This window comes from Festucalex cinctus, chromosome 1 (genome assembly GCF_051991245.1).
Source record: "Festucalex cinctus isolate MCC-2025b chromosome 1, RoL_Fcin_1.0, whole genome shotgun sequence".
In the NCBI taxonomy this organism is placed as follows: domain Eukaryota; kingdom Metazoa; phylum Chordata; class Actinopteri; order Syngnathiformes; family Syngnathidae; genus Festucalex; species Festucalex cinctus.
In genome coordinates, this window is record NC_135411.1 from 6,925,584 (window position 1) to 6,938,544 (window position 12,961).

At 35.0% G+C, this 12,961-nt stretch overlaps 1 protein-coding gene across 1 annotated transcript; it reads left to right on the forward strand.

Annotated features, from left to right (window-relative positions):
* The first annotated feature begins 1,704 nt into the window (after positions 1–1,704).
* On the forward strand, positions 1,705–12,117 carry armc6 (armadillo repeat containing 6). The gene is made up of 7 exons (XM_077513733.1): positions 1,705–2,268; positions 2,999–3,084; positions 4,569–5,139; positions 7,752–7,897; positions 7,978–8,109; positions 8,855–8,992; positions 10,631–12,117. Exons 1-7 carry the CDS (start codon positions 2,148–2,150, stop codon positions 10,841–10,843), a joined length of 1,407 nt encoding a protein of 468 aa, XP_077369859.1. The 5' UTR covers positions 1,705–2,147; the 3' UTR covers positions 10,844–12,117.
* The last annotated feature ends 844 nt before the right edge of the window (positions 12,118–12,961 follow it).

Sequence of the window (12,961 nt, forward strand, 5' to 3'; positions counted from 1 at the left end):
TATTAAAAAATAATAATAAAAAATAAAATAATAATAATTGAAGGAGAGGTTTGATAGTCCACAAGCTCCATGTTTCGAATTGGCCTGTGAAATAAATAAATAAATAAATAAACAAACAAACAAATAAATAAATATTCATTTACTACTGTTATTATTTAGATATAAGTATAATAAGACAAGATCATGATGGCTAAAGGGATCATTCAGGTGTGACAACAGCACACAACCGATTGTTTACAAATTATAAAAATAAATAACGATGACTAAGTAGAATAAAAATACTGTACATTTTAAGAAAGTTTCATTTATAGGGACTTTTTTTTTTTGAACGATGATTGATAATATATATTATGATAATATTGATAACGAGCCACCCTCAGGCGTTGCTAGCCTTTCAGCTTTTTTGAATAACAAGATTTCTTTCAAATTCGAGATCTTAATCTTTTGAAGACTTGTTGGATCAAATAAGACTAATGATTTACAGAGAAAAGCAAATAAAAAAGCATTTTTGACACTAAATACTGTACAGCAATAGAAGCTACATATAAAAAACACAATTGCATGTAATCGTAATCATCACTGTCAGTATTACTGATATTTATGCGTCACTATGTGCTTGTGCAATAAGGGACAAACAGAAAAACTCTCAGCTTGTCATGTCATTTGAGATGTTCAGTTCCAAATATAACCTGATTGACAGAAGACAATATGATATGATCTATTGTTATGATGGCTTAGAATTTGTTTCAAAGCAAGGTAACTCCAACACTTCCCTCGCTCTTGGTGGATGGTCACAATATCAATGATCGTAAACTCCCCAATATCACTATTCGACAAACATTCGTTAAAGCACTGTACCCTTTTTCATCGAACAGAAATTCAACCCTACAATTTTTCTCAAAAAGAGAAGTTGTCATTTTAAGATCCAAATATTTTACATTTCCCATTCCCCCAAAAGCAAAGGAAATTCATTGCGAAATTCTTAATTAGAGTGTACCCTTCTTCTGAGTTTTTAAGGAAGCATTTCAATTTGGACCAAAACAACTGTTTATTTTGTGATGGAAACATTGAAACAACTGAACATTTATTTTATGTTTGCATAGTGGTTAAAGCCTTCTGGGAAGATTTGTCTAATTGGTTATTTCCTAAACTGCCCAACCTTTCCTTTTTTATGACAAAAGATTAGATTAGATTAAATTAGATTAGCCTTTATTGTCATTATACAAGTACAATGAAATGAAAGCTCTGCCATAAGTGCACACATAATAGACAGATAAAAATATATGCAATGGAATAAATAGGTTACAAAATAAAATAAAACCAATACTGTATAAAACCACTGTACCCACTATACATATTGCAATGTACAAATGTGCAAAAGAAAATGTTTTGTATGGTATTTCTATAAAAGAGTCATCCCGTGACCTGGTCATTAATATTCTCATAACTCTTGGTAATTTTTTTGAACATAAAAATAGATTCTTGAAATGTAAACCAAACTTCAATGTTTTTCATAAATAATTGTGTCATTATTTTTCATCCTTGAAATATATGAAGAAAAAAAATGCAGTGAAATTATATAATTTGGTAGAAGAATTTAACCTTGCTGATATCCCCGAGCCACCCCCTTTTTTCTCTCTTTCTTTCTTTTTTGCTTTATTTTACGTTTTTTTATATTTTGTGTTGTTTTTGGAGTTTCTAAACTTGACTGATCTTCTATACAATGTTTAATAATGTACTATGTTACTCTGTATTGTACATTTGAAATTAAACGAATAAAGAAATTGAAAACAATTCAAAGCGGGTTATGGAACTTTGTGTAATCGTATTTATTATCAGCCGAGCACATAAAAGAGTGGGACTGTTTTACGCAGGCGGCAATTCACTAACCAACGAACTACCCGGCAGAAATTACGCAAGGCACAAGTTTACCATTAGCAGAGACCAAGTACGTAAATTGCGCAAATCGACCGCGGTGTTTTCATTGATAACAGCGAGGGAAGACACAGGGCGTTAACTACATTGTTGTTTTTGTGATTAAAAACCTTCATGAAAGCAACGTCATTACGCGATAGATACATTGATTTCAATTAAAAAAAACGGGCGTTGCCACACTTGATTAAAATAGTGGGTGAATGATCTGAAACATGGCTCTACGGAGGATCACTCAGGAAACATTTGATGCTGCAGTGAGGGAAAATGTCGACGAGTTTGAGATGGACCCCGACGAAGCTTTGAGGGAAGCTGTGGAGCAGTTCCAGTCTCAAGGTATCGTTGCCAGAATGGCGTAAACAGCAATGAATGTGCTGCTTTGTTTCTTGCATGCACAATGTGCTGAATCACGACAAGTTGGATTGGGTACACTACATTACAATGCATATACTCAACCTCTAAGAATTAAATGGTTGACGTGATTATTAAATAGATGAATCTCTTAGTTGTACAGCCTCATCATTATCAATCTAATAAAGGCTCATCTTATTTCGCTAAATCTTTCCTGTTGTGTGATGATCACTTGTTACTTGACAGTGTAATCCGTCCCAGCTAACTGATGTAGGGGTGTGAATTGGCTAGTACCTGACGATTCAATCCGTGTCACGATTCGATTCGATACCGATTAATCCCGATATGAATTTACAAGTCGATTGTTGTGATTTATTTTTTTTTACTCAAATTTAGAAAATACCATTACCAAACTTCAGTTTTATAACTGATCCACTGTACTTAACAAACAGGTTGTAACCTTTTTCATGTTAGAACAGCATTGAAATCAAATATTAAGGCTTAATGTTCCATTAATATAACATTAATATAACATTCTTCCATGCTTAAGGTATGAAAGTTAGACGTTTTGTTGAATATTTTTCCATCAAAAATGGATGTTAAAAAGCGATTCGGCTGCCTATTGAATCGATTCGAGAATTGCGTGCTGTAGTATCGCGATATATTGCCGAATCGATTTTTTTTTTAACACCCCTGAACTGATGTATCCATGCAGGTGTGGACCTCAGTTGCATTGTAAAAGCTGTACCTGCTGCGACTTCCGATGACAAACACCAGGAGCAAACGCATGAGATCTTACAGGTAATATCGCTTCCACTTGCTAGTAATCGACTACTGTATGTAGTAGGGCTGGGTATTGCCGCCAACCTCACGATACGATACGTATCACGATACAGGGTCCACGATACGATACGTATTGCGATACATATGTATCCCACATAAGACATTTTATTTATTTATTTGGGTTTTTTTTTAAACAAAATGTAGGAAAATTGGTACATTAAGACACGTGCCATGTTAAGTTTATAAGTACATAAATGTTGATATTCTTCCTCTGCTTTAATTTTTCTTAGTAAGACACAGTGTCCAATCACTGGTGAGCTATTTTTTGCATTAATTGAAGGCAATTAACTTCAAAGACGCTGCTGGTTTTTATTTTTTAGGTGCAATGCAACCTGCAAAGGCAAACGTTAACTGCCTATTTAAAGTTAACGAGCAATATCGATTCTGACGCCTGCGTATCGATACGTGTGTTGTAATGAGGCCCGCAACGATAAATTGCCGTATCGATTTTTTGAGCACACCCCTAGTATGTAGTAGGGGTGTGAAATGCCGAGTACCTGACGATTCAATTCGTATCACGATTCACAGGTCACGATTCGATTCGATACCGATTAATCCCGATACGAATTTATAAATCGATTGTTGCGATTTTTTTTCATTCAAATTTAGAAAATACTAATCAGTAAGCTTGTAGAGTGTAAGATTTATATGAAAATGTATTATTTATTTATCTGAAATTTCAGTCTTATAGAGGTTGTAATCTGTTTCATGTTTGAACAGCATTAAAATAAAATATTAAGGCTTAATGTTCCGTTCATATAACATTCTTCCATGCTCAAGGTGTTGAATCCTAAAAAAAAAAAAAAAAAAAAAAAAATCGATTCTGCCGATTATTGAATCGATTCGAGAATCGCGGGATGTAGTATCGCGATATATCGCCGAATCGATTTTTTTTTAACACCCCTAGTATGTAGTAGGGGTGTGAATTGCCTAGTACCTGACGATTCGATCCGTATCACGATTCATAGGTCACGATTCGATTCGATACCGATTAATCCCGATATGAATTTACGAGTCGATTGTTACGATTTTTTTTTACTCAATTTATAAAATACCATTCAGTAAACTTGTACATGTACACTGTAAGATTTGTATGAAAGTTTATTTGTTGATCTCAAACTTCAGTGTTATAACTGTGAGCCACTGTATTAAACAAACAGGTTGTAACCTGTTAGAACAGCATTGAAATAAAATAGTAAGGCTTAATTTTCCATTAATATAACATTAATATAACATTCTTCCATGCTTAAGGTGTGCTTAAGGTTTTGTTGAATATTTTTTTTCATCAAAAATGGATATTAAAAAATCGATTCGGCTGCCTATTGAATCGATTCGAGAATTGTGTGCTGTAGTATCGCGATATATCGCCGAATCGATTTTTTTTAACACCCCTAGTATGTAGTGTCCAACCCTTTCTTATATCACCTTTCTTTTATCTGCAGGCACTTGAATCCCTCAGCGTCGCGCAAGACTCCCCCGACAGTACAAAAGCGGCGGCAGATATAAAGTGTTTCACCGAGCAATGTTTACTCGGATTCGCTCAAAGGTACCTGGCGGCCCAGAAAGGCGCGTACCCCGTCATCCTCTCGTACTGTCAAAAGAGCATGGGAGAACGGGAGGCCACGTTTGCCGCTCTGTCCGCCTTGTCTGCGCTGACCGACGGACAGCCGGACTTGTTGGATGCGGACGGCAAGCGCTTCCTTTTGGATGCTCTCGAGCAGCACCAGGACGATTCCTCAGTGACGCGAGCCGCCATCTCCGCCGTGCGTCACGCTTGTTTGAAACATGAGCAGAACAGGCAGGATTTGGTCAAAGCGGGCGCGCTGCCTCTACTGACGAGCGCCGTTAAACGGCACAGCGGATGTGCGGAAGTGGTCAAGGAAGCTTCTGCAGCTCTCAGGATCATGACGTTTGACGACGACGTCCGCGTTACGTTTGGGCACGCGCATGAGCACGCCAAGATGATCGTTCTTCAGCACAATGGCCTGAAGGTCTTAATTGACTCTGCAAAAGGTGAGAATCTACACTAGACCAGGGGTGTCCAAATTTGTTCATTTGATGGCCACATACGGAAAGTCAGAATGATGCAAGGGCCACGTAATGTTATGAACAGAAATTGTTTAGTCCTAAAAAAAATTGTACAAATAATTTATTTGTGCTTTTGCATATTTAATGCTACAGCACATAAACCAATTTATTTGTAATATGGCAGTAGGGTTATTATAGTTTTGGATTTTTTTAAATTTAGTTTTTATTTTGTTTTGAGTTTTTTTTTTTTTTATTCAGTTAGTTTTAATTAGTTTTCAGTGTGGTTCTGTTAGTTTTTATTAGTTTTAGTTCTTTAATAAATGCTTAGTTTTAGTATTAGTTTTTATTTTATTTTTTTTTTTATTTTTTTTTTACTTGTGCGCAATATTTAAAAAACACCATCGGAGCGACGTCATCTGAAGGTGCTTTTCTATTGGTTGCTGCTAGATGATGTCACTACTATGTGACATACTTTCAAATGTCATTATTCTGGTTTAGATCAAAATCAATCTACAAAAAAATTACATTTAAAGTCTCATGCATTAAATTAATTACCAAAGACTAAAACGAAGGAAGTTCTTGCTGTAATTATAGTTAAATTTAGTTAGTTTTGTAAACATAAAATGTAATTTCAGTTAGTTTTCGTTTTTTAAAAAGCATTTTCGTTTTTATTTTATTTCCTTAAGGACATTTTTTTTGGAATTTTAGTTTTAGTTATTTGCTAGTTTTTGTTAACTAAAATAACCTTTAATAGCACTTGTATTAAAATTAAATGTATTATAAATATTTTAACTGAGTCAAATGCCATTTTTAGCATATGCCGCGGGCCACTGAAAAATGGACGGCGGGCCGCAAATGGCCCCCGGGCCGTGGTTTGGACACCCCTGCTATAGACCCTTCCAGTGTGACGCCATGTTTAAGTGCACCCCATGCGGTGGAGGGCAAGGCGAGTGAATTAGAAAACAATCGGTGTGAGCTAGAAAATAGGCCAAACAGTTGATGAGGAAAATGCATATTGAATGTTTAGTGATGCTTGAATTTTTTTTTAGGTTAAAAAAATAAAAAAATAAAAAAGTACTGTAGTATTTGCAGGCTGGCCTGGTCCATAGCTCCCAAAAATAGTGGAGGCCCATTGTACCAAAACAAAACAAAAATAAATAAATAAATAAATAATTGATGTGCACTGAACCCACAAAAAGTGATCATCTGTATACCAAGTGAAAATTGTAATGTAATCAATTAATATTTATTTATTTCAACCTTTATTTGGCTTTACATTGTTTGGATGTATATTAAATTGTTAAAATGGAAAGTGAAGATAGCGACCCCAAGTGGACAACAATAGTATGAGCAACAACTTGCACATTTTTTTGTTTTACAACACCAGATCAAGTTTTATTAGATTGCTTATTAATCCAAGGGGTAAAATAATCAATTCTTAAAAAAATAATATAAATAAATAAATAAATAAATAATAATAATAATAATAATAATAATAATAATAATAATAATAATAATAATAATAATAATAAAAAAGATAATTGGAGTCCTTATTATAATGGTTTGATTCTTCATCTTTGGCGTGATAACCTCGGAAAATAAAATTACAAAATTCCACGTTCCTCGATGTCAGGGGTGTCCAAACTTTGTCATTTGAGGGCCACATACAGAAAATCAGAAGGACGCAAGGGCCACATAATGTTATGAAGAGAAATTGTGTTTAGTCCTAAAAATTGCACAAATTTATTTGTGCTTTTGCATATTTAGGAAAATGCTACAGTATATAAACCAATTTATTAGAAATATGGCAGTTGGGTTATTATATGTAGTTTTGGAATTTTTCATTTTAGTTAGTTATTATTAGTTTTCAGGGTGGTTCTGTTAGTTTTGATTAGTTCTTTAAAAATGCTTAGTTTTAGCTTAGTTTGTTAGTTTCAGTATTAGTATTTTTTTTTTTTTTTTTTTTTTTTTAAAGTGTATTATTTGTGTGCAATATTTAAAAAATACCATGGGCACGACGTCATCTTTTGGTGCTTTTCTATTGGCTGCTGCTAGATGACGTCACTTCTCTGTGACATACTTTCAAACGTTATTATTCCAGTTTATATCAAAATAAATCTACTAAAAATCACATTTAAAATCATCCCCAAAGGCTCATGCATTAAATTAATTACCAAAGATTAAAACTGACATGTTTGCTATAATTATAATGAGTTTTGTAAACATAAAATGTAGTTTCAGTTAGTTTTAATTTTTTTAAAAAGCATTTTCGTTATTTTATTTTGTTTTGGTAACAATATTGTTTTTTGAATTTAGTTTTAGTTTTTTTCATTAGTTTTAGTTAACTAAAATAACCTTTTAATGGCACCTGTTTTTCGACACCCTCCCTTCTTACTTTGGCCATCTCCAAACATTTTTGTTTTGTTTATTTTATTTGAACTGAGTCAAATGCCATTTTTAGCACGTCGCGGGCCACTGAAAAATGGACGGCGGGCCGCAAATGGCCCCCGGGCCGTAGTTTGGACACCACTGCTCTATGTCATATTGTGCATGTCTTACTTTGCTAATGTCATTTCTGCATGTCGTTCTGCCTTCAGCTCACAATGACAATATCACTGTTTTGAGCGAGCTGTGCGCCACCTTGTCCCGCTTGGCCGTCAGGAACGAGTTCTGCCAAGACATTTGCGACCTGGGTGGGTTGAAGCTCATGATGACACTGCTTGCAGGCAGCTATGAGTCAGCGGTACGGACATAAGAGGTTGTTATAAAGGTCTGCATGTCATCCATGCACTTTTGTCACCCAGCTTGTTTTTGCTCGTACAGGAATTGGTGCGGCAGGTCCTGAGTGCAATACGAGCCGTGGCGGGAAATGACGATGTGAAAGACGCCGTCGTTAAAGCGGGTGGAGTCCAGCTCATCGTCATCGCCATGAACAGGCACATGATCATCTCTGCTGTAAGACATCGCTTTGAATACTGTGTGTTAGGGCCTGACCAGTATTTGGCAGCATACAATTGCAGTAACCAATTAATAAAAAAAAAAAAATGGAATAAAATAACTTGATTTCGTAATGTGTCAATGTGCAAAAACAATCATTTTTAAAATAGCTAATATTGTTCGATTTAAGTCAGTCGTCCAAATAATTGGTCGGGCCCTATTAACTCATTCACTCGCCGCCATTTTCACATTTCGCAATCCCGTTCGCTCCCGGCTGTTTTACTGGATTTTGACTGATTTTGCAAGGCCTACAGAATATTGTGTTCAATTGCTATAAAAACATGGAACCTATCAAAAGAAAGATTAAAGTCTCTTCTTTCATCAGGAAAAAAAGTATGTTTCTATCTGTTTCCGTTTTGCAGCAATTAGCATTAGAAGAGAGCTAAGTTTAATCGGTTTTCACAAATCTATTTAAAATTGTAAGTAATTGAGCTTTTTTTCTACTTGGCCCTGGTTGATCTCCTTTGCTCTGCTGCCACCTGCTGGCCGTTTGTGTAATAACTATCATTTCTGCAACCGTTCTTTGAAGTTGAGAGGCTGCATCAAAGCCTTCTGTATGCTCTAGCATAAAAAAAAAACAAAAAAACGTATAAATACGTCTTTGGGACACTTAGAACATAAAAAAAATATTGGGAGCAAATGGGTTAAGTGTCACATAGGAAATGATGTTAACATAATCCACGCATTATATATCCTTCTTCAGGTGTGTGAGCAGGGCTGTGCATGCCTTTCCGTGCTGGCTTTACGCAAGCCCAACAACTGCAAAGTCATCATGGAGGAAGGAGGAGCCTTAGCTGCCGTGCAGGCTATGAAGTCTCATCCAGGTGTTGTTAATGTGCAGGTAAGCATAACCAGTTATGCCCTCCATCCATACATTTGCTACCCTGGACAGATCGATCACCAGTCAGTCACAGGGAACGTGGAGACTCACACTTTATTTACTTTCAAACGGAACTCATAAAACGTCATTCGTTCATTTCTATTAACTTCCAAATGTAACTCAAAGCACTCAAAACATTTTTATTATGTAATCATGTAAATGTCGCTCATAAATGTATTTCATTCAGTCATTTGTAACTTAACTTAAAATGTTAACTAGCTACCTAACTGTAATCATGATCATCATGTAATCATTTAAATGCAACTCATAAATATAATTCATCCATTCATTCATTCATTCATGACTTCATTCAACTTTTTTTTCATTCGTCTTTCAAATTCACGCATTCATAACTTCAGTTCAGAAATATAACTCATAAATGCAATTCATTCATTCATTCAATCAGAACTTAAGTTTATGACCATGATTCAAAACTTTAATTTCATGATCACCATGTAATCATGTCATTCATTCATTCATTCATTCATTCATTCATTCATTCATTCATTCATTCATTCATTCATTCATTCATAACTTCATTTCATGATCATGTAATCATGTAAATGTAACTTAAAATCTAACTAACATACTAGCTATTAACTAACTGTAATTATGAACATCATGGAATCATTTAAATGGAACTCATAAATGTTAATTCATTCATAAATTAATTCATTAATACAACTTGAACTTTTAATTCATTCAAATTATTCCATTCATAACTTCAATGCATGATTATGTAATCATGTGAATGTAAGTTATAAATGTAGTTCAATCATTCATTCATTAATACCTTGATTCGATTTTTTAATTCAGCTTTCATTTAATTCAATATTCAACTTCATTCATTCATTCATTAATATCATTTAACTTCAATTGTAACTCAAAGCACTTTTTTATCAAATCATTTTCCCCCATTCAAATGGCTGGAAATGCCATAAATCTTTTCCAGAACTGTAAAAAAATAAATAAAATAAAATTTTGGAACCTCTATGGTATTGTACTTTATATGAAAAAACATTGATAACAATTAACTCATTCACTCCCAGCCATTTTTATGTTCTAGTGCTAAAAAAAACATGGAACCTACCAAAAGAAAAATGTGTCTCTTCTTTCATCAGGGAGAAGAAGAAAAAAAAAAAAAAAAAGTACGGTGTATTTTTTATCTGTTTTTATGTTTTGTAGCATTTAGTATTAGAATTAACTAAGTTTCATCATTATTCACAAACCTGTTGAAAATACTGGGAAAAAAAGAGCTTGCTGCAAAATGGACCTGGTTGATCTCTTATACTTTTTGCTGCCACCTGCTGGCCGTTTTTTTTTTTTTTTTGTAATAACTACCATCGCGTTAAGCGACCACTTCAGGTTAGAAACTGCATCAAAGCCTTCATACAAAAACTCTAGCAAACAAAAACCTAAAAAACGTATAAATACGTTTTTGGGAGTGAATGAGTTAAATACAACATAAAGAATGAACAATTTGTGCAGCATGATTGCATGCCTAAATTCAATGGACAGCCTGCTTTACAGTTTTGATTTTGTGTGTAACATACACATACAAATTTTTTGTTTTGTTTGTTTTTAACCTTCTGAAACCAGAAACAGGCCTGCATGCTGCTGAGAAACCTGGTGTCCCATCAACCCAACTACAGCCAACCAATTCTGGAGATGGGCGTGGAGGCGCTCATCCTGCAGGCGCTGCGGGCCCACCGAGACTGCGGCGACGCGGCCAAGGCCGCCCTCAGGGATCTGGGCTGCCAGGTGGAGCTGCGGGAACTGTGGACCGGCAAACGTGGCGGCATCACGAACTGAAAGGAGACGTATATTATCGCAAATTGTCACGAAATGTTTTCCAGGGTACCAAAACGCAATCTGAGGAAATGTGAGATGCAGTTCGAATTCTGGGGAAAAGACGGTTAAATAGATCTACAACATGGGATGTATATGCCGACTTGGAATATGGTCGATATGTTTCATTTGACCGTTTTGTAATCACAGTGACGCCTTTGTTTACAAAGGCCATGATGATAGTTTTTTTATGTACATTGTTTTATTCCCGTTTGACATATTGTTTACAGTTATTTATCTATAACACACTGATGCAACAAGGGAATATTAACGTGTGGAATACTTTTAACACTCTAGGCCTAGTTTATTAAAAATCTCACCGCATACCACCAGAATAAAATATCACAAAAAAAAGTATATACAGTAAGTAGACTTAAAATTACTGTATGTAAAGAGGTTGATACACAGGTTAACTTTTACTGCCAAAAACGTAAAATGACGTGTGCTAAAATCATGATGAATGCCACCAAAAACGTTAATTGATGTTTACTGCATTTCCCCCCCCCCCCCCCCCACAATGGGCTGAGCAACGTCTTGTGCAGCGCTCCTTCTGGGAATGGAGTGTAAATATCACAAAACACCCACTAACTATGGCCAGCAGATGGCAGCATTGTATCTCCTTCCAATGGGCTAGTGTATCAAATTACAAGAAAACATGGCGGCCCTTAAGAAATAGAACGTTTTCAATGATCAAATTTGTCACATTAAATCTAATTCACAAGGCGTCACTAAACAAAATTAGTGTCAAAGTCACTGTTGTGCAGAAAATGTATCTTTTCACAAAAAGCTCGTTTTCTCCTTCTTTCTTTTTTTTCTTTTTTTTTTCATTTTTTGCCCGATGTCACTCAAATGACCTAATTTCAAATGGTGATTATTAAAGAACGGAAGCATGTTTATGTAGTCATAGCACACAATATTATTTTTGCCTGGAAAGATGAGTTAAAATGCTTGAAATCGGCTGGCGCTGTTTTTTTGTTGGTTTTTTTTGGTAACGTTTGGCAGTAAAAAGTTAAGATTAGTTGTACCTTCTGAGCATTTAATTGTTCAGCCTCGCTGACAATGATACATCATTTCAAGTAAATAATTTTCTGACCAATTAAGTGACAATTGTATTATTATTATTATTTTTTTGCCCCAGCAAACATTCCTGTACCTACTTTTAGTCTCATTTGTGGAGGAGTTTGCTTGATGCCTTACAAATGTGATGTGACAGAAGTTGAATAAACTCAACCTATGAAGCTTTTGCGTGTTTAAGGAAATATTAGACCGAAATAAAATGTGCTTTAAATCAAATTGACATATAATACTGATTTGTTACTAATACTTTATGCACATTTGAAGCAGAGAAAATAAAAGTAGCTTGCAAAAACTACGAAAAGAACACACATTGACAATGATAAAACACATTAACATTTTTTTAAAACATTTATTAGCAAGGAAATACGTTTAATAAAATAATAATAATAAAAAAAACAAGATTTAATTATTTTTTTTAGAAGACCTTAATCAAAGGTACAATAGGTAAAGGAAAACAGCATTTACACTCGGGGCTGTCTTCACATCTTGTTCCATGTGTGTGCAGCATAACAGCTAAATGCCGCATCACCATGTTGACTTTGGACTCTGATTTTCCACTAATTGACTCAATTCTGCAGATCTCAGAGCCAGACTGGTTTTCTTTAATGTATTCAAGACCCACAGCATTTAGTGATTTATAGACAAATAGCAGAATTTTGAAATCTATTCTACAGCTGATTGGGAGGCAGTGTGAAGCCTTTTGGCGTGGAGTGATATGTTTTGTTTCTCTTTTTTTGTTTTGGTCAGCACCCATGAGTCCAGTCAGAACCAGAGGTGGGAGGAATTTATTGTTTTGCAAGTCTCAAGTCTTTGCCCTCAATTCCCAAGTCAAAACTCACAAGTCCCAAAACAAGGCTGACAAGTCTCAAGTCGATTCACAAGTCTTACACAAGTCATTTTAACAACATCGTTTATACTGTATGTGTACTTGGTGTTTTGTTTTTTGTTTTTTGGCAATGCTCTGAAAGATCTTCTATGTGGTGTGTCAAATTTAGAAAACATATT

Coding starts and splice junctions, on each gene's coding strand:
- armc6 (XM_077513733.1), top strand. CDS start 2,148: ATGGCTCTACGGAGGATCACTCAGGAAACATTTGATGCTGCAGTGAGG. Junction 2,269..2,998: donor GGAGCAGTTCCAGTCTCAAG/GTATCGTTGCCA, acceptor GTATCCATGCAG/GTGTGGACCTCAGTTGCATT. Junction 3,085..4,568: donor AAACGCATGAGATCTTACAG/GTAATATCGCTT, acceptor TTTTATCTGCAG/GCACTTGAATCCCTCAGCGT.